The sequence below is a fragment of the Petromyzon marinus genome, chromosome 33 (assembly GCF_048934315.1).
Source record: "Petromyzon marinus isolate PM22_M1 ecotype Great Lakes invasive population chromosome 33, UKy_Petmar_22M1.pri1.0, whole genome shotgun sequence".
Classification (NCBI taxonomy): Eukaryota; Metazoa; Chordata; class Hyperoartia; order Petromyzontiformes; family Petromyzontidae; genus Petromyzon; species Petromyzon marinus.
In genome coordinates this window covers 2,780,036-2,802,710 of record NC_133699.1, presented here as the reverse complement: position 1 = coordinate 2,802,710, position 22,675 = coordinate 2,780,036, and the positions used below count along the sequence as shown (strand labels likewise).

General features: G+C 48.6%; 1 protein-coding gene across 1 annotated transcript in view; it reads left to right on the top strand.

Moving 5' to 3' along the window:
* Positions 1-22,675, top strand: part of LOC116948311 (nidogen-2-like) — an 86,762-nt gene that overhangs the window by 10,286 nt on the left and 53,801 nt on the right. The window contains exons 3-7 of the mRNA XM_032964854.2: positions 4,204-4,433; positions 10,056-10,939; positions 11,875-12,009; positions 14,927-15,169; positions 19,720-19,920. Coding sequence (XP_032820745.2) covers positions 4,204-4,433; positions 10,056-10,939; positions 11,875-12,009; positions 14,927-15,169; positions 19,720-19,920 — 1,693 coding nt within the window. The remainder of the gene's footprint in view (positions 1-4,203; positions 4,434-10,055; positions 10,940-11,874; positions 12,010-14,926; positions 15,170-19,719; positions 19,921-22,675) is intronic.

Genomic DNA, 22,675 nt, shown 5'->3' with positions numbered 1-22,675 from the left:
TCTCCGTCGGCCATCACCCCGTCCGTTCCGGTGATGTGTCCTCAACAGTCAATACGAAGTCTCTCCCATTTGCATTCATTCTCAGATCCATGTGTTTCCCTTTCTCTCTCGCTCCGTGTAATTCCCAGGACGCATTTCCCTGTGCTTCTCCCGTGCACTTTTCGGCTTTTGTTTAGCGTTCGTTGTCAGAGTCCATGTCTTGTTTTACGATCCGCACGTCGCGTGCAGGTAAAACGTGCCCAGGGCCGGATTAAGACACGGGGCTGAAGCCCAGGGGCCCCCGCCAGCTGGAGGGCCTCCAGAGATTCAGTGAAAAGTTAATTCATTTGTGAATGCTGAATGGTATTTGTTGTTAGCCTTGCAAAAAATACATTTTATTTTTCTTTAACTGTGTTTTCCTTTTGAAAATATTACTGGGGACCTCACAGTACCTGTAGCCCAGGGGCCTCACAGTGCCTGTAGCCCAGGGGCCTCACAGTAGCTGTAGCCCAGGGGCCTACACAGTTCCTGTAGCCCAGGGGCCTCACAGTACCTGTAGCCCAGGGGCCTACACAGTTCCTGTAGCCCAGGGGCCTCACAATACCTGTAGCCCAGGGGAATACACAGTTCCTGTAGCCCAGGAGCATCACAGTACCTGTAGCCCAGGGGCCTCACAGTTCCTGTAGCCCAGGGGCCTACACAGTACCTGTAGCCCAGGGGCCTCACAGTTGCTGTAGCCCAGGAGCCTCACAGTACCTGTAGCCCAGGGGCTTCACAGTACCTGTAGCCCAGGGCCCTCACAGTTCCTGTAGCCCAGGAGCCTCACAGTACCTGTAGCCCAGGGGCTTCACAGTACCTGTAGCCCAGGGGCCTCACAGTACCTGTAGCCCAGGGGCCTCACAGTTCCTGTAGCCCAGGAGCCTCACAGTACCTGTAGCCCAGGGGCTTCACAGTACCTGTAGCCCAGGGCCCTCACAGTTCCTGTAGCCCAGGGGCCTCACAGTACCTGTAGCACAGGGGCCTCACAGTACCTGTAGCCCAGGGGCCTCACAGTACCTGTAGCCCAGGAGCCTCACAGTACCTGTAGCCCAGGGGCTTCACAGTACCTGTAGCCCAGGGCCCTCACAGTTCCTGTAGCCCAGGGGCCTCACAGTTCCTGTAGCCCAGGGGCCTCACAGTACCTGTAGCTCAGGGGCCTCACAGTACCTGTAGCCCAGGGGCTTCACAGTACCTGTAGCCCAGGGGCCTCACAGTTCCTGTAGCCCAGGGGCCTCACAGTACCTGTAGCACAGGGGCCTCACAGTTCCTGTAGCCCAGGGGCCTACACAATCTTGATTCCGACCCTGCACGTGCCGATTGAAATTTGTGAAAACCTTCTGTTGCACGTGCACCGGCATGTTGCTTTTCACTTTATATATTTAAATCCGTTGCACAGAATTGCTATTCTGGAACGAATACCGACTGCGGATGTTGTTCCGCATGACTTTGATGTTTATCATGTGTAGCTTTCGAGGAAAGAGATTTTGTGTGCTCGTGCATATTTATACTGCTTGAAGTAACGCATATCACGCCTCTCTCAACGATGCTTAAAGACACAGCAACATGGCAATGGACTCACATTATTAGATTTAGGTTATTTTGTATCAAGAGTGATCCAAATTGTGCTCACAGTGCATGTGAACACAATTTACTGCGCCAGTGCAGACGGATGGGTGAGTTTAACACTCGCGCACACAGACTCGTAATTCACACGTGTGCAGGAGCGTTATGGTTTCAGTGGAAAAAAGAAATTCCTCCAGTGCCCTGTTAAGCGCCGAACCTGGATTGGCTGTCATGCTTCACACTATATATGTTGCATCCAGCTATTCATCTTCTGGGACCGAATGGCGATTGGAGTAACGCGTGTGTGTGCAAAACACACACACACACATACACACTGCCACACAACCACACACACATACACACTGCAGTCCCGGTATTACGGGGCATCTGTTTAAAATGTTCCGTCAGAAGGGTGGCCTCGTGGCCTCGGGGTTAGAGCGTTGAGCCAGCGCAGCTGAGATCCCGGGCATCGAAACCTGGGATTCAGTCGCCCGTTATTGGACTGTAACACAAACAAACAACAAAAAACAATCGTAATTGGGAGCGCCGTTGTGGAGAATATAAGTTACGCGATAAATAAGTGGACATAAATACTTACATTTTATACGTGCAGATACATTATTAAACTGGGTACTCAAATGTAGTTAATTAATGGTCTCTGCCCAGTCTCAAATGACTGTGCCCAAAAAAAAGCACATACTCAATATGGGTTTTCACTTATTTGAGCAAAAATTTCAGCTTTAAGAATGTACATTAAGAATGTATCCAGCACCCTTTCCAGAGCGTATCAATGGTATCCTCGCAATCTTGATTTGAAGCTTTCGTGACTGCAGGAATCCATACTCTTTGGTTCTTTCGGTAAAGTCACGTAAGGTAGAAAAATAAAACAAAATAAAAATTATATATCACGACGTTTCGATCGCAACACAAGCGGTCGTCCTCGGGTGGAAAAAATAATCTAGCAGTGGAACTGCTGAACCAGTTCATTATCCAGCAGTTGAGCTGCTGAACCGGTGCAGCAGTTCCACTGCTGGATTTTTTTTCCGCCCGAGGACGACCGCTTGTGTTGCGATCGAAACGTCGTGATATATAATTTTTATTTTGTTTTATTTTTCTACCTTACGTGACTTTACCGAAAGAACCAAAGAGTATGGTATCCTCGCACGTCTGGATCAAGAGGCCCGCCAAAGGGATTTCAGGAGTTGCTCTGCAACATCATCACTTGGGGCTGTTCTCTCGTACCAGGTGGTACACTGCTCACTCTCAGAGTTACGAATGGAAATTTGACTTGACGCCGATGGTACAATTTGAATAAACTGCGATTGAGAAAACAATTAAAATGGATAACCTTAATCTTAAAAGGCTTAAGTGTTTCTATGTATAACATCCCCCCCCCCCCATTAATGGTCAGGATTTAGGCACTCTGGATATTGCAACACTTTACATGTACATGTTACGTAAAACTACAGCTGCGAACTTCATACGAAAAAGTATATGGTGGAGAATTGTAATTTTCATTTAATTGGTGGGCAAAGAAAATTAATGGGTACAGTGAATTACTCAATATTCAGACCATTTTCCCTGCTGGTGGGCATTAGCCCCTCGAGTCTCCCAGTGTAGTGAACGGCATCTGCACGGAGTTTTTTTTTTACGGCTTTTTTTCTAGTTTTAATATGTTAAGTTCAATTTCGGTCGGTTTCTAAAACACGGCGGTGAAATCCATTGGTTCTGCGCGCTGAGGGTGCTTATCCGCCGCACTTCTTTATTAAAATTGGGTTTCATAGCCCGGGTTCGAGATTCCACCGAGTTTGGACCAACGGACCCCGACTCTTACCCTGCTGCTTCACTATCCCCTGCCGCCTGTTGTCCGACCCAACCCCCTGCTCCACTTCTGAAATGACTCCACGTGGATTCCTCCCTTTCGTAATGGCAACCGCACTTCGTGACAATTAGCGAAAGGCCTGAGTAAATAAAGCGATGGATGTTATGATCGATTATGGACGATGACAGTGATGGTTGGTGATGATGTTGACAGGAATGACAATGATGATGGCAGTTTGGACGATGATGTTGACAGTGATGATCATTGTTTGTGATGACAATGATAATGACGATGATAGTGATGATCGCAGTTGATGGTGATTATGACAGTGATAATGATTGTTACAGATGTTGATAATTGTTACACATGTTAATGCTGATATCGATGGAGATGATGACAATGATGATGAAGACAATGATGAGAACATGCACATCTAATATATAACGTCCTATATTGTGTGTAAATGTATTGTGGGGAGTGGCAGTGTAGCAGTTGGCTTGCTGTGCTACGTAGCTGGCGAACCGAGTTCGAATCCTGCTTCCTGCCAACATCAGTGAGGATCTTCTGAACCGGTCCTGGGCCTCTTCTAGATCGACTCATCTTCAAATGAGTACCTGGCGTGGCGTGTAAACATCGCCACTGGGGAGACAAAGGCGGCCGGGCGTGGTGCTGGCCACCCACCCCCTCGTGTGCCGTGCCGCTCGCTAACAGCACTTGCCCCAACAGTCCGTTATACGGGGTGGGCAGGCGGGGGCCTTATATAGGATTCAATGACATGCTGCTGTTGTTTATCCTTGCAGGCTAACACGTTCCAGGCAGTTGTTGCGTGGGACCATGCGGACACGTACGCTCTATTCCTCTACCCGGAGGACGGCCTGCGCTTCTTCGGGACGCGGCCACGCGCCTCCTTCTACGCCAACCTGGAGTTGCCGGCTCGCGTCGGCTTCAGCGGTGGAGCGAGCGACGGAGCAGCGGAAGGGCGCGCCTACTCGCTCACCAGCACGGAGCAGTCGGTGAAGAACCTCTACCAGTGAGTGGCACGCGAGCACGTCTCTCTCTCTCTCTCGCTCTCTCTCTTTCTGTGTTTAGTTTTTAAGTCCCGAGTTCCGTTTGTTGAACGGGGCGAGAAGTCCCAGTGACGCGGACGCGGCAGGCCTCGTTTGCAAGGGTGAACTTCTTTCGAAAAATTGACAAAATGGCAACACGTCAGTCAATTGTCAGTTACCGTCGTAATGGTCAGCATCAGCACCGTCATCAGTGAGTCAGTCTTTATCAGAATTGTTAATAATCACTCGTCCAGTCTCTGCGTCGTTACCATCGCCATCGTCATCATTGTCAGCAATTGTCATCATCAACAAGTCAATCGTCATCATCATCATCAGCAGCATCATCATTAAAGGTTTGTCATTCTCAACATCATCATCTTAAATCCAATCGTCGTTGCTATCCACATCGGCAAGTTAATCATCATCGTTATCACCGTGCAGTCGTGTGAAAGGGTTGCGTTATAAATATAACTGTGTTATTCTTTGATCATGCATGCAGGCACAACACTTGTTTTGTACACAATTAGCAAGTTTAACGCAAAACAATTGCTATCGTTGTAGGTGTTTTTATATCACACTTTTTTTTGTTCCTGCTTAATTTGCTTTTCAAACATTATTATTTGTTTCATATAATCTTCATCACCACCACCATCTTTCGAGTTCAGTGTAATTACACTCTCATATGAATCTGTTCATTACTTACCTATTTTGGCAACATCTGCTGTGGGGAATGTGTAAATAGCATTGCAGATTAATCTGCTGCTGCATCAAATTGAACAGCCCCGTACAGAATGCACCCCCTTATCATCAACTCATTGTCTCGAGATGTAATTGTCTGTACGTGTAATTGTCTCTGTATGTAATTGTGCATTCATCTTAATCGGGAGCAAGTAGCTCTATATCTATCATCACACAAATAGAATGAATCATTTTTTTCTTCTTCAAACTTCTGTATCCATGGCCATAATCACCCTGGTATATAAACCCCCCCCCCCCCCTGAAATAATCTGCTTCCTATTGTCATTCCACAATTTCACGAGTTGCCTCCCCATGCCGCGCGAGTTGGCAACGGTTTGGAGAAGCCTTCATCCGGCAGTCGATTGACCATGGGTGGCAGTGAAGCTGACTGACGCACGCTTTGTGTGAGGTCACGAATAATGATCCTCATGTGGCTGTTTGTCACTCCACTGCCGGATGAAGGCCTCCCTACACACACCGTTCCGTGGTGGTTGTTTCAGCTCCACTTCGCAGCGTTGGCCAGCGACGGGGACAAAAATCAGTCACCGCCGATGCTAGCCGTGGCCTAGAATCGAATCCAAGCCAGTGTATTCGTGTAGAAGTGCGCTTACTACTGCGCCGCCGCTCCGACGCCCTTAAATTACGAGACATCCCTTCTCATGTTGCCTTCTTAGACGCGCAGTCCACAAAAAAACACCGCCTGTGTTCTGAGTGCTGAAACGGGCTAAGGAGGTATAAGCACGTAGCCGCGTGAAACCGCCCGAGTAAATCCAAGAGAAAGCCTCCTTTGCAGTGAATACGTTTGTTGAGTCGGCGCTGGCAGCATCCTCCCGGTCACGGTAGCGCCCTGCCGAGCTGTTGACAAAGCTGCCTGTGCAGGAAGGCGTGCATCCAATCGTCGATTAAAATCAATTCACGACGTGCTGCATGGTAGGCGTGGTGTAATCGTTAAAAATAAACGCAAATGACAAAAGTGAAAAGCGCAACCTTTAACTTGTATCATTTAACGGCCTAGCTTTTGCTAAAGGTTAAAAGGTAAAGGCGCAGCGCTGCAATTTCTATTCCTCACCACCGCTGTTGGCGGGGCCTCCGCTAGAGTGAGCTCTGAAGAGTCCCTCTGGAGGGTATGAGACGCTAACGGGGTGCCCACGTCACACGGAGGCTAATGCAGCGCACAAAACTGAAACGATACAAAAAAATTAGGGGATCGATACAAACTGGGACTGTTAAAAAAAAGACCCCCCCCCAAATAAAGGTAGTCGATCTTTGCATTGAATCACGCCCCCCGCAATCGGGACTGGCATCATTGGTGGGGGGGGGGGGGGGTCAGGTGGGATTTCTCGCCCCGTTCAACAAACGGAACCCGGGACTTAAAAAACTAAATACGGAGAGAGAGAGAGCTTAAAATCTAGAAGAAAAAAAATCCAGAAGAGAGAGACGTGTTCGCGCGCCACTCACTGGTTGAGGTTCTTCACCGACTGCTCCGTGCTGGTGAGCGTGGAGAGGGTCTGTGTGGGACTCCCGGTTAGAGTGCCAGGGCACGCACCAACTCCCGGGGGGAGAAAGCCCTGCGCAGCCAGAGTCTCGCTCGTCATCTGCCCGAGGTTTTTTGGAGCGCGGGGGACAAAGAGAAAGGATTTCAATGGTGCCTCACTTTGCTAATCCTCGCTTGAAGCAAACACGTGTTTGCTCGCAGGCGAGGGGGACTTGCACTGGTCTGATTCGACGGACGAAAACTTCCATAAGAGTTTTTTGGGGGTTATATCGCGTAAATTTACAAAGATCGACTCTTTTTTTGTCCCAAATTTACGCGACCGAACCCAAAACAACCTGCATTATGGATGACATTGGTCGCAAAAGCCTACGTGTTAAACGGGCGAAAACGTGCCGTCTCCTCGCAATAAACCAGAGCCACAAATTCGAAGGAGACGTCACAGCGACGCACTCCGCTGCCCCCAACGCGGTGATCTGGCTTCACCACCTGGATGTGAATTTGTAGTTGTTGCTCTGAAAGAACAACATTGCAGTAAAACGAGAGAGAAAGAGAGGAGAGAGAGAGAGAATCGACAATCTACGCAATATGAGTCCCCTCGTGGCAACGCGCCTCTCGGCCTACGCACGACATCGGGGCCACGATCACCCCACGCGAGAGAGAGAAGCGCAGGTCACGTCCAAAATTCCAAAATCGTTGAGAAGAAAATGCTTGTTCTCTTGTTCATCTCCGGGGGCTCCTGGCAGAATGTGGTCCATTCATTGCTGGTGGAGGCGGGGAGTGGGAGGTGGAGCGGGCGGGGGGGGGGGGTCGGGGAGTGTTTTCAATTAGACGGGAGCCGCGAGTTACTCCGCGACACGCCGCTTGTTGTTGTCCAGCGGAGACAGTGAGCCATTGAGGAGCGTAACATGAGGCCCGTTTGTGAGCGATCATCCTCCGGTCGGATACCATGGGGGCCACTCCCCCACCGTGCCGTACCCCCACCCCCCACAACCAGCCACCACCCCTACCACCGCCACCCCGAAGCGGCTGAAAGTGATGAACACAAATGCGAGGGAATCCAAATTTGCCGCTGAGGACGGCAGCTCCGTGAAGAAGAAATAACAATAATAATTAACCCTCTCCCGCCATCCGAGTGACGAGCATTCGGCTGACGAGCACAGACTGTGCACGTTCTTGTGTTCCTTAATGTCGTTACTTTCAAAACGTGCTGAGAATCGGCCTTGCATAGGCAGAACGTGTTTGGCCAATATCTCTAATAGTTGTCACGTCTGTTTAAAAATGCCTTTAATCGTCGGTGCGTCATTTCGCCTCTCCCCAACCTTTAGCAAGCAGGTGAGGAGTGCCTGAATTAGCATCGATTCTTTGCACGCGTAATGGCTCGCACACTTGGGCTTGCAAATCCAGACGTTTCCTCTTCGATGGTCCCAGTGTCTTAACCCCACCCCCCCCAAGCCCCTGTCCAACCCAGCAGTGCACGCGTGGATTCACCACGGTGAGCTGATCGGCCGGTCGCACGTGGCAGGCTCCAAAAGAATATGCGGGCACAGTCCTCTCACCTCCTCCAAGACGTCTGGCCAGCGGCGTGGGCGATTAGGCCAAGCTCGAGGACGGCTCCCGAGACTGGCCCTCGAGTGGAAGTCATTAGGCCATCGGTGGCACAAAGCAAGCAATGGAATTGCTGAACCTGGATATCGTTCATTTTTTTTATTTTAACCTTTTAAGTCGGACCTGGGGGGATTTCATTTTTTTTTGTTCGCACGAAAGTGCACCGGGTGCGTTTAAGCTACGTTGATAGAGCCACTGTATATTTTAATGATTCGCGCAGCAAAGCATCTTAATAATTATTCGCGTGACGCAAGTTGCTGCACGCTACGCGTGTGTGTTTGGGAAGCCGCCTTCGTTCGTTTTAAATTCCCCTGCCGTAGGTCGCCGAGGTGGTTCCTCCTCCGTTTCACCCCATTTATTGTTTTGAAAATAATGATAGTAATTCAGAGCACTTTGTCAAAACCATTGCTGGATGACGGCCTCCCCCTTGCCGCGTCGGTCGTGGTGGGGAGAGGAGGGGTGTGTGTGTGTGTGTCTGTGGGGGGGGGGGTCGCTTGACCATACTTCACCACTCTGTTTCAAGTGCCCGTTAGGTGGGAGGGCACTGGGTTGCCCGGTGCACAGCGTAGCAGCCCTCCAAAACCACTTTGCGCCGCGACCAGCGACCATTATTAAAGATCCGTCGTGCTCACGCCTCGTCACCACCCTCGCTGCTGGGGTTCGCAACTAATAAGCACACGGGGGGGGGGGGGGAGGTAGCTTTTGTTAGGCCACGGAGAGGGAGAAAGGGCCCCCCTCCCCGGCAGGAGGAAAACTGCCGGTTTATTGGCCCACAATCTCTCGCTGTGATTTTTTTTCGGCGCCCGTGCTCTTCAAAAGGTACCTCACCAAAGTTTGGGGGTCCCGTTGTTGTCGCTGCTGCTGTTTTATAGAAGAGGCGGGAAAGAAAAGCATCCTGTGGTTTGCTTTTACACATTGATTGCATCGCTCTGGGACACAGTTCGTTTAAAAACTTTGGTAGATTTGGGGTGGCGGACACATTGATGGTTTTACCCCTTGAAGTTTAGTTTTTCTGCAACTGTAATGCACTTCGTGCCCTTGCACGGTACGCCTATGCAAGCAGTGATGGGAACTTTTCTTCTTGTATCGGGTACATTTTATTTTAATAAATTGATTGCATAAGAAAAAAAAATCCATGAACCTATTGCTGCAGTCTTATTGTGCTTTAATTATACACAAGAGGCATATTCCGGGCAATATGATCGATAGAACTTCCCTTTATGTGGAGCAGGGAGAATTTGGTTGTGAATGTATGTGTGTGTGCTGCATGTATGCATGTAAATGTCTCAGCAATATCGAATAATGTAGGCGTATTTCAACGTTGGAAGGTAAGCGGTGTCGCAGTGGTTCACACACTGCATTGTGAATTCAGCAATCCGAGTTCGATTCCCAACAACGGCTAACGTCAGTTGCCGAGTGTCATGTGAGCCGGTTCTGGGTCCGCCCATTCACCAACCCACACTGAACCAGTGTGGTGAAGTATGGTCAAACTACTGTCTAACGCGGCACAGGGTGGGCTTTTATCCGCCCGTGGATTGACAAAGGGCTATAAAATATGTAGTTATTTATTTATATTCATTATCCACAATATCTCATTAATCATTACAATGGAACGTCATTTTTTTTTAAGTTTGTTATCCCAAATCTTCTTTCTTAGTTCTGTACATACGGCTTGGTGAGGCTTTCATCCGACAGTGGATTGTTAAAGGGCTGTATATTATAGATTGCAATTTCAACGCATGCGTGTATTTACATTGCTATTTTTCAGGACGGGGAACTCTGGAACTCAGGGCGTTTGGGTTTTCCACATAGGCAGTGCCTCCGGATTAGAGGACATTGAACCGGCGAAGAGTTCAGAAGAAGTCTGGCAACTGCAACACCAATACAATCTTGCTCCTTTGCCTAAGTGGGACCTGCAAGATCCTGCCAACGGAAATGACGACTTCTACCCGGTGTACACCGACGAAACCGACCTCGATGACCTGGAGGAGCACCCGAGGCCCGCGGCGCCCACCCAGCCCGCACCCCGTGCCCAACCGCCACCTTACCCAGAAACATACCCCTACCCGTACCCGGCACCCGGCCACCGCATCACCCAGCGCTACCCGGACCCTTACGGCGCCGACGAGCGGACGCAGCAGCTTCCCGACGGCCAGCAGACTCACGACGGTCACCGAGAACCGGAGCGGCATCCCGAGCGGCAGTGGCACGAGCAGCCTGGGGAGCACGGCCGTCGAGAGGGAGATCCACAGCAGAGTGTCGACGAGCGGCAATATCACGTCCAGCAGTCTTACCCTGACCCTCAACTACAGCCTTACCATGACCCCCAACCACATCCTTACCCTGACCAGCAACCACAGCCTTACCCTGAGTCCCAACCACAGCCTTACCCTGAACAACAACCACCGCCTTACCCTGAGTCCCAACCACAGCCTTACCCTGAGTCCCAACCACAACCTTACCCTGACCAACAACCACCGCCTTACCATGCGTCCCAACCACAATATTACCCTGAATCCCAACCACAACCTTACCCAGAGTCCCAACCACAGCCTTACCCTGAGTCCCAACCACAGCCTTACCCTGATCCCCAGAGTTACCCAGAGTCAGGCAGAGGCGACGTAGCGCAGGTGCCGCGCTACAACCACTACGGTGAGCAGGACCTTGCACACACTCAACGAATGAAAGTGATATGCAAATGGTATAAACGTGTATGTTACCTTTATTCATGCTCATGAGAGAATGTTAGTATATACAACCCGTGCAGGCAACTTTGGCGGCAATGCCCGGAGCTGCCATCCTTTCTCCACAATGGATGGAAGACGAATGGCTTGCGATCTCCACTCTCTCTCTCTCTCCCCCTTCGCCTTGTCCATACATGTACGTCTGTGCACTCTCTGGTATTTGCTCCATAACTGTTGCTTTGAGACTTGCAGATGGCAGAGAGGCGGTGCTCGCTGAGCCGTTGCTTCCTTAAACGTTGTTGCCCGCTTTTCCAGGCCAGGTCGCTCGCCCTCGAACGATGTGGAAAGTCGATTTATTTTGTTGTGATTTCAGGTTATTTTCTCAACCGATAGCTTCTCGAGTTATCACCAGAATGGCAGGCAAAACAAACATTTTTCAATTCATCAATAGTAATGGAATTCAGATGGAATTAGAGTAACATCACTTTTATCGTGGGCATGTAGCAGTTATTCACCAGTGCCGTTACGTAAAGTTGTTTAGTTCAGTGAGCGGTTAATTTGAAAGAAATGTATGGAATGTCAACACCTCTACTCACCTTCTGAGTTGGCACTTTCGGCAGCAATATTTACATTCTGAGACGTCTCACATCACTCGCCGTCGTTATTCCATGACACGCTCCGCAAAAACGAAATTATATTCCACGTGCTTATGGAAATACATGAGAGAATTATCATAATACTAATAGTGTTGTGGCAGTGATGGTGGTTCGTAGTGGTGGTGGAGTGGTGTGAAAATGATGGTGGTAATGTGGTGATGATGATGGCAGTGATGGTGTTGTGATGATAGTGGTATTCGTGAAAGTGTTGCTGTTGATGGTGGTTGTGATAATGAGGGTGGTGCAGTCCCCCCTCGTCAGGGCTGTGACACGGGCCGTGCGGAATGTTCCCCCCTGGCCGAATGCACGGAGCACGCGACTGGATTCTGCTGCCACTGCCGGTCGGGACATCTGGGCAACGGAAAGGACTGCTTCCAGGACGGTGAGCAATGCCACACGAAGCCAATGTGATCGTCAGCCTGTTTTTCTACCGGTCTTAATGTCCCATCCAACGGCAATGCTCTGCCATGGTGTGACAGTCAGCACACTCGGACCTGCGGTCGAGGGGGGGGGGGAAACCATATTCAGTCGTTTGTCAGCTCGTGGGGTAAAGTGTGAGTACTTTTAACTCTTCCGAGATGTCTGGCCGATGTGGAAGACTAGGCCAAATTCGGTCTACAGCACTCTCCAGAGCTCCTAGTGGAGGGCCTTCTGCCAGTAGTGAAGTGAGCGAGCACTTGCAGGGCTGCGCCTTTGCCTCGTGTCCCACCCACGTTCTCTTTCATCGTTAAATAACAAGGGATTCTATTCGATGAGATCGAATTTCTGTATCGATCAAATGTGTTCAATTATTTAACATGTTATTTATTTATTTGGGTAAATAATTCACATTTTTTTAATCATTCATGACCCTAAAGCATGTTGATATATAGAAATGTAGTGGCAATTAATCTGAAAATTCGTTGCTGTGAAAAAAGCAAAACACTATGAAAAGAAATGTGTGTTCTGTCAATGTCCTTTGCTTTGTGCATCATGTCATGTAAGCCATTGCATTGCATACTATTCGTAATCAAGAGACTGCATTCTAAAATATTCATATCTATCCCTCGCCTGGTACACAGAAGGTCGTGGGTTCGATCCCGACCCTGACGCCTGTTGTGTATTTGGAGTTTGGATGTTCTCCCCGTGCTCGCGTGGATTTTTCTCCAGGTCCTCCGGTTTTTCCCTCCACATTTAGAAACACGCGACTAGAATATTTGGCTGCTGCACATTCCCACGTGAAAGCCGCTTTGTTGAGCTATCATTTGTGATAACCAGGACGCTTCTGAAAAAAAAGGTATATAGTTCAGTGGGCCTTATCTGGTAAAAAAAAAGTTAACAATTAGCTTGCTGAAGTGCATTCACCAGCTGGCTGAAGTGCATTCACCGGCTTGCTGAAGTACATTCACCAGTTGGCTGAAGTACATTCACCGGCTTGCTGAAGTACATTCACCGGCTTGATGAAATAAAGACAAACAACATCCATGACCAAAAAGCGCTCGTCCAGCAGTGGACTGACGCAGTGCTGTACGTTATTTGTTTTGATGTTATTTTTTTTTACGCTCACTGACCACAATATCTCTATCACGCTTACAACCAAATCTCTATTTCGATAAATAAATTGGCATCCCACGTGTGGACTATTGGCTATGTGTATGAATTCGTTCGGTTTGTTTGCCTCCTGTGGATACAACTTGTGCATTTACCTTAATCAAATGGCTGATAGCTTGGCTTAAGGGTAAACTGCACGTACGTATTGCTCGTCTCAAACTCATCCAAAGGGCTAAACACATTTATACATAATCGACCGTGTGCCTGCAGTGACTTGAGCACTTTGCAAGCGATGCTTTGCCAGTATCACCGTGGACGGGGCTCAGCTGACGTGCCCAGCGAGGCCAGCGTGCTTCAGTGGCATCAAAGTTGGGCTGATCAACATTGAGGTGGCCGGAAGCCTCGAGGGGCATCAGAGCGCTGAGCCGTCGTTGTCGAACGCCTGAGTTCACATCTGGGTAGCCACCAATGCGGCAACATTCCGGTGTTATTTAACTTTGCTATTTCTGTTCCGGTTTTAAAAATAACTGTAATTTCGGCGCTGTAGTAATAAGCGCAGCGATGCTTTGACTTTAATTACCGAATTACCTTCAGGGTTTATCAGAGCAATGCGACCCTGTCGCGTGACCTTGCATACAAAGACTCGGGGGTGGGGGGACACGCGACAGTCAATGTTAAACAAACTTTAAACGAATGTTAACCGCTAAGCGTAATGAGTAACGATACGATCTGCTTTGTCTATCGTGCATTCTGCTCCGGCTCTCACCCCCCCCCCCCCCTGTGTATATGAGGAAAGGCTGCAATGTCCATCTCTTAATTATACCAAACAAATTGTGCCAATATTTTTTGACACCTCGCCCATAATAATTTAGCAGGGTGGGAGGGGGGGGAGGTACTCAGCCCCCCTTCGTCCCTCATATTCCTCAGCAGGCTTTGCCTGGTAGGATGGGGATGGTTCAGTTGAATGTGTATGTTTTTGGGTGATTTGATTGAATTTCCTGTTCTTTGTACTTCTGTCGTGTTGTTCTATAGTGTTTGTTTTGGTGTCAACGTTCTTTCCCGCCCGTACTGGACATTTTTACTGGTTTTTCCTGGATGTTTCTGTTACGAAACGTCACTTTAAGATGTCCTGTGTTCATAATTTGTTTGTTACGGTTGCACCCGACTCAAGAGCCTCGTGGCTCACATGGATACACCTAATCAATGAAACTGAATACTGAAACTGTAAAAAAAGAGCGATACAGTTAATGGATTCCTCACGGGAAAACATTCAGATTTTGATTCTAATATCGCTACGAGTTGCAGTGCAACAGAACAGCATTTCCGTGAAGCTTACGGGCAACCCAATAGCACATCCGAACAAACCGGGGCATCAGGTGCGGATACTTGATGATGATCCACAAACGGAAAATTAAAAACTCGACTGTGTCCACCGTGGGACTCAATGCCCGATTAACAAATACGTAGGAGGAGGCATCGTTGCGACACTCCGGCCCCACCACCTCAATGTAACATTTTCGGTTGTTGCTCGACATCAACCTCGGCCGTACGGATGCACGCTGCGTGTACGCACCTTGAACTTCTTTCACACCGTACGTAGCCAGCCCGTGCTCATCTGAGCTGCGCGGAACGAAGAACAAGTATAACAACATTGCACTTCGAACGTGGCGAAGCGGTGCCTCGAGGGCCGAAGGGGGTCCATCCCCGTGGCTGCCATCACCCCCACTCGAGGGCATCTGCATGAAATTGTGCCCCGCTCGCCGCCGCAGGCCACCCCCAGCGGGTCAACGGCAAAGTGCGCGGCCGCGTGAGGCTCGGCGGCGTGGAGTCCGAGCTGGCCGAGGCCGACCTGCACGCCTACGTGGTGTCGGCGGACGGGCGCGTCTACGCGGCCGTGAGCCGCGTGCCGCCGGGCCTGGGCTGGGCCCTGCAGCTGCTGCCCTCGCTCGCCTCGCCCCTCGCCTGGCTCTACTCGCCCGGGCAGGGCGGTCAGCGCGGCTTCGGCGTTGCCGGTACGGACATCGTGTGTGCGGTTATCGCGTGGTTATCGTGCGGATATCGTGCACTCGGTGGTGGTGCCAGGCCTAAAGCAAAGGAATCCGAGGCAAGGGGGGTGGAGGCAAGTTGGCACAGGGTGTCCCCAAGTTCGTGAGAGAGAAAGGGAAAATAAAATGTCAGCGATAATTGAAATCCTTAATAAACGTAACAAGCTAATTGATATTCTTGGTTCTGACCCTTCTACGTGGTGGTGACTTTACCGGAAGAACCAAGAATATGAATTCCTGCAGTCACGAAAGCTTTAAATCAAAAAAAGCTAATTGATATATACAAATGAATACATCTCTCATCCCTATCTTGCCTGTAGCTCTGTTCTCTCGCATAATTCCAAATTGGTCTCGACGTCTCTCATGTGACATCATCTCTACGTGTGTTGAACTTCCTTTGCACCGTACGTCGCCAACCATGCCGGCGTCTTGCCCCTATCCCCATTGCTCCCGTTGTTGGGTCTGCATTTCTCCAGCCTCGCCACATCCCCCGTCCACGCATCTCCCGTGAACTCACGAGGATCGTAGGCATCGAAAGGGCTAGCAGCACCATCACCGTGTCCACGCCTGGCGCTCGCTAGCGACGCGCCGATTTGTAGTTGCGCTCGCGACACTTGCGGCATTCTCATCGTGAGTTGTGACATTCGATTATTTACAAAGGGCGCAAACGTGCACGTTCATGTTTGTGCTTTTTTGCGCTCGTGGAGGAAGGAGAAAAAAAAACGAAATAGGGGAAGAGTAGAAGCAATACGGATGAGTTGGAAAAAAAGTAGATAAAAAATAATTGATTAATGAATCAAATCATGATTTTCACCTTTCGACTGGAGAAAGGAGTGAGCACATGAAGCAGATGCAATGGAAGGAAAACGAGAAACAATATAAATAAGTCGGTAATACGGCACCCAAAATCGAATCGTGAATCGAATCATGACCACAATTCTTGACTATTCATCGAGTCACTGGGGGTTAGAGAGGACTACGTGTGAATCATTTCACCAGCTCGTCTCCTGCTTAGACGTGTGTTTAGCTGTCTCCTGCTAAGACGTGTGTTTAGCTGTCTCCTGCTAAGACGTGTGTTGAGCTGTCTCCTGCTAAGACGTGTTTAGTTGTCTCCTGCTTAGACGTGTGTTTAGCTGTCTCCTGCTTAGACGTGTGTTTAGTTGTCTCCTGCTAAGACGTGTGTTTAGCTGTCTCCTGCTAAGACGTGTGTTTAGCTGTCTCCTGCTAAGACGTATGTTTAGTTGTCTCCTGCTAAGACGTGTGTTGAGCTGTCTCCTGCTAAGACGTGTTTAGTTGTCTCCTGCTAAGACGTGTGTTTAGCTGTCTCCTGCTTAGACGTGTGTTTAGTTGTCTCCTGCTAAGACGTGTGTTTAGCTGTCTCCTGCTAAGACGTGTGTTTAGCTGTCTCCTGCTAAGACGTATGTTTAGTTGTCTCCTGCTAAGACGTGTGTTGAGCTGTCTCCTGCTAAGACGTGTTTAGTTGTCTCCTGCTTAGACGTGTGTTTAGCTGTCTCCTGCTTAGACGTGTGTTTAGTTGTCTCCTGCTAAGACGTGTGTTTAGCTGTCTCCTGCTAAGACGTGTGTTTAGCTGTCTCCTGCTAAGACGTATGTTTAGTTGTCTCCTGCTAAGACGTGTGTTTAGCTGTCTCCTGCTAAGACGTGTGTTTAGTTGTCTCCTGCGAAGACGTGTGTTGAGCTGTCTCCTGCTAAGACGTGTGTTTAGCTGTCTCCTGCTAAGACGTGTGTTTAGCTGTCTCCTGCTAAGACGTGTGTTTAGTTGTCTCCTGCTAAGACGTGTGTTTAGCTGTCTCCTGCTAAGACGTGTTTAGCTGTCTCCTAAGACTGTGTTGAGCTGTCTCCTGCTAAGACGTGTGTTGAGCTGTCTCCTGCTAAGACGTGTGTTTAGTTTCTCCTGCTAAGACGTGTGTTTAGTTGTCTCCTGCTAAGACGTGTGTTGAGCTGTCTCCTGCTAAGACGTGTTTAGCTGTCTCCTGCTAAGACGTGTGTTTAGCTGTCTCCTGCTAAGACGTGTTTAGCTGTCTCCTGCTTAGACGTGTGTTTAGTTGTCTCCTGCTAAGACGTGTTTAGCTGTCTCCTGCTAAGACGTGTGTTTAGTTTCTCCTGCTAAGACGTGTGTTTAGTTGTCTCCTGCTAAGACGTGTGTTGAGCTGTCTCCTGCTAAGACTTGTTTAGCTGTCTCCTGCTTAGACGTGTGTTTAGTTGTCTCCTGCTAAGATGTGTTTAGCTGTCTCCTGCTAAGACGTGGTTTAGCTGTCTCCTGCTAAGACGTGTGTTTAGCTGTCTCCTGCTAAGACGTGTGTTGAGTTGTCTCCTGCTAAGACGTGTGTTGAGCTGTCTCCTGCTTAGACGTGTGTTGAGTTGTCTCCTGCTTAACCTCCTCAGCCAATCAGCCAAGCCCAGGCTGCCATTTATCATTGTAGGACCTTATGGTAAGCATTCTAGTTCGTCGATTATGTAACAAGAATAAATGTTAAATGCCTCTCAAAAGAATGAGACCCTCTACCTAGAGTGGAAACGTTTCGCATTAGCTTAATGCTTCGTCTGCCTGTCTCTGCACACTGCAGGAGGCGTGATTAATTTTTTTCAGAATCGGGAGGGGTATGGTCCACTCACCCATCCAGTAATTTATCCGCAATGCAAAATGATCCACGGCATAATTAATGCGGTGCTTGGGTGGCCTATGCATCTCTGCCATTTCACGTGGATTCAGGGTTTACCAATCTCGATCCAGCCTGAGCCCCGTGATAATCCGCCGAGTGCACATTAACAAATATGCCTGTGACTCGCCGATATTTGCGCGGTGTAATAGATCCATGACATTATTTGCAAGAGTTAGGTCATTGTGCGCAAGTGGCTGTGTCCAAATTAATACGAATTACCATAATTTACCAAAATTACCAAATTGTTATTTTCTGCTCGGTGACAGAATGTCACTTTACCAAGTACAGAAAGCAGTTTGCTCGGCCAAATCATCACAAGGCGGAACAAAGCGTTTGTTTTAAAGATGAAGATGGTTTAGAATACGTAGTTTGTCCGTTAACAGGCGGCATGTACATAAACGTGAACGTATTGTTATATCTTATGTACATGACCACCAAGTATCTTAGCAAGTGGCGCACGATCCGGTAATCTCGTGCCGGGGTTTCTCATGGGCTGGTCCTGGATTCATGGCAGTTTTACTGGGGCTAACCCAACACGTGTCACCCTCGGAAACGATATCATGGCCTCGTGGAATAACGAACGTGGAATAACGAACGTGTTCTGTGGCAAGGTCAATTTCAAAGGGCCGTGTTGTTTGTTTAAAGGAAGAAAAAAAAACACGGCCGAAAATTAGTGTAAGCTTGCCCAAGCACATGTTAGACCTTGTTCGTATGTAAACATTAATGTTGATCACTTCCTTCTGGCTTGGGAGGGGAATGGAGGGGGAGGAGACGAGGGTACAGAGTCGGAGGGGCAGAGGTCACGGAGCTGCGTGACTCTCGCAGCAGCCTTGGGATGAGACGTGAGCTCGGCATATTGAGATTGCGCCTGGATTTAGACGACGCAACTCCGCATTGCATTTGATTGCATTGTAATCGTCAACTGCATGTGGAATTGTGTTGCAATAATACATTGCATTGCACTGGTGTTGTAGTCGTAAACCGCATTGTAATTGCGCAGCAACTGTAAACGGCATTGTAAGTCTACCGTAATTATAAACCACATTGTACTTGTATTGGAATTGTAACCTGCATTGTGCTTACATTGAATTTGTAAATTGTCATTGTACATGCATTGTACTTGTCAATCACGTTGCGCTTGTCAATCACGTTATGTTTGTCAATCACATTGTCCTTGTCAATCACGTTGTGCTTGTCAATCACGTGCTTGTCAATCACATTGTGCTTGTCAATCACGTTGTCCTTGTCAATCACGTTGTACTTGTCAATCACGTTGTGTTTGTCAATCACGTTGTGCTTGTCAATCACGTTGTACTTGTCAATCACGTTGTACTTGTCAATCACGTTGTGCTTGTCAATCACGTTGTACTTGTCAATCACGTTGTTTTTGTCAATCACGTTGTGTTTGTCAATCACGTTATGTTTGTCAATCACGTTGTACTTGTCAATCACGTTGTACTTGTCAATCACGTTGTGCTTGTCAATCACGTTGTGTTTGTCAATCACGTTGTACTTGTCAATCACGTTGTGCTTGTCAATCACGTTGTGCTTGTCAATCACATTGTCCTTGTCAATCACGTTGTACTTGTCAATCACGTTGTGCTTGTCAATCACGTTGTGCTTGTCAGTCACGTTGTACTTGTCAATCACGTTGTACTTGTCAGTCAATCACGTTGTCCTTGTCAATCACGTTGTGTTTGTCAATCACGTTGCACTTGTCAATCACAACGTGATTGACAATCACGTTGTGCTTGTCAATCACGTTGTGCTTGTCAATCACGTTGTCCTTGTCAATCACGTTGTGCTCGCGTTCCGCACTGCGGTCCGTGCGTGCAGGCGGGCGCCTCGTGCAGCGCGCGACCGTGACGTTCTCGCCGGGCGGCGAGCGTCTGCACGTGACGCAGCGCTTCTCCGGGCTCGACCCGCGCGGGTACCTGGCCGCCAGCGTGGAGCTGTCGGGAAGCCTCCCCTACGTGGAGCCGCTAGCCCGCGTCGACTCCGGCCCCTACACCGAGATGTACCACCAGAACCACGCCGGTACGTCCCCCCGCCCGCCCGCCCGCCCGCCCGCCCTGCCTGCCTCCTGGGTTCTTACCGTCACCACCCGCCCGCAACAGATATCGTTTGATTGTATCTGAGAAAAGATACGATCGGTCGGTCAGTTGGTATATATATGTAAGCAGCAAGTGGAAAATCAATTACTCTCCCCTGTGCGAATGCCACTAAGAACTCCAAACCATGGACCCTGCGCACTTCCTAAAATATAAATGTGGGGGTATCTGTTATTCACCAACTCGCAGACAAAGAAATGCGATGGCTGAATCACAGTACAACTCAATCCTGTATTAGTTACTCTTCATAGGATATACGAAATAAGAAGAAGCAGAACTCCATTCTGTCTCCAAACAAAATGTTGTTCTAGTCCGTCAGCATATTGGCTTTCCAGACTAATATTTTCAAAGCGGTGTTTGGTTCCGCAAACAAACTCTGGATCGTTTTCGACCTTCTGCGTCTCATCAGCAGAGTCAGGCTTGTTAAGCAAACCATTCCAGAGTTAGCTGAACACGTAGGCTTTCGCGACCAATATTATCCATAAGAGGTTATTTTTTTGGGGTTAGATCGCGTAAATATAAATGTGTCGTTGCGGACATTCATCGTTGCGTTACGCACGAGGGAGTGGCATCTGAAAGGTGTGACGTCAACAACAGCAGAGCTGAGTTATATCAAAGGACAAGCTCCGTAAGGATGGTCTGTAAAAGTGGCGGAGTCAGACGATGCACAATCCGGGGCAACCTCGGTCCCCTTCTTTTTTCCAATTGCAACAGGAACTGGAGCAGCATGAATATCAGCAACAGATGTTACGTCGGTCTCTCAAATGTGTAGTTGGAGTGTTTATTTTTGATGACGAAAATAATCATAATAATAGGAGTACAATATTGAAGTATTTATAACAGCTGTGGCAATACTCCCAAAGAGTTTGGTTCTGTATATGGGGGCCAGGGCAGTGGTTACTGGGCCCTGTGCTGTAGTCCAACTTGCCTTGAAACCAGGGCAATGGCTCCAGATGCAGTGACACCACGTGGCGTTGTCTGAGCGTATCCGTGGCAGCGGGGCTCGGTCACAAGTCTCCGCTCGTCACTATGGAACGTTGACACCGCCTTCACGTGATAATTAGCGCTTGTCAGCCGAACAGTGGCTTTTTATATTATGCCCCCTGAACAATTCACGTCATCGGCTTAATTAAAAATAAAACAACAATGAAGCCTTCAATTCAAACCGTCACCATGTCAGCTCGAATACACGCATGCTATGGAGCAATTGACGTTTTCGAGTGTATTTATCTTAAAACATCCTTTAGAGCTGTATATTAGTGGAATAAATTAATCAGTTGCGTAAAAAAAAATTAATACGTGGAAAATTGGACTTGAAACCACAACCCTGAGCTTCACCAACTGAATTAACACGGGTGTGTTTTGTTGTCGTTTGTGGAACCATACCCAACTTCATTTCAACCGGGTCTGTCCGTGGTCATTGACCCTGACATTATTTCTGCACCCCGGCACACCGCATCCAGTATACCTCTCGCAAGTTGGAAAATATTTCAGTTATTGTGCTTACTCGTGGCCCCAGCCTGTTGTGGCAATGCACTCTGTCTTGGGTTTTTCAACTCACGAAATCCATGCTGCTTCCCCGGGGAGCTCGTCTGGCTGCAGCCCAGCACTGGTGCATTAAATATAGGCCCCCCGAATTCATATTAATCAATGAAACCGCTTACACTCATCACATGGAATTGGAAAATCCCAGGTAGATTTTTGTCTCGCCATCAAACTGCGGTAGTAGTGTCCCTGTTGCATTCGCCTAATTTATACGCTGCGAAGACTCGAAGGCTCCATAGCGGTAAGCCTGACCGGAGACAAACACACGTGTGATGTATGTCTTCTAGTATACTCGGGGCATGGAGTGTCTAACGTTTATGATATACAGTATATACACACACACACACACAACCAAACAAACTACACCACAAACAACGCGATTCAGTGCACGCAGGGAGAAACTAACCACAGGTAGTGATAGAGCAGCGTGCGTGTTGTGTTCGGTTTCAAGAAAAGATACCCAGCTCTGGAAAGAAATACATAAACATATAACAACACAAACAAAAAATTGAAGCAATTTTAAATTAAACTCAGCCGCTATTAAGCGAGTGTGCGTTAAGTGCCGACTGCCCAGGTAGACACGTCTCCACTTATTATTATTATTAGAGTTGTTACAATCGGCACACACCCAACGATTTGTTAGAATGTGGGGAATAAAAACAAACAACGTCTTGCAAATCAAAACAGTAAACATGGTAATGGTAGGGAGGCCTTCTTTCTGCTGCTCAGTGATAACAATCGGAAGTGGCGAGGGGTTTATAAACAAAATTGTGCAAATCGGCCGCATAAATTGTACCAAACGAAGATATCATGTTGAAGTGCCGCACTTTTTGAATTAAGATAGTGCGTCTGCTAGTGAGTGTGTGTGTATGTGTCTGCGTGTGTGCGTCTGATAATGATGTAACTGTGTGTGTGCGCGCCTGATAGTGTTTTGTGTGTATGCTAGGGAGCATTACGGTAGCGGTTAGCGCTACGCTGCGCTACGAACCCGGGCCACCCGAGTTCGATTCTCGCTCACAGTCAACACCCAGTGATTATCTGAACCGCTCCTGGGCCTCCCTTAGGTCGACTCAGCCTCAAATGAGTACCTGGTGCGATGTGTAAACATTCCCACTTGGGAGACGAAGGCGGCCCGG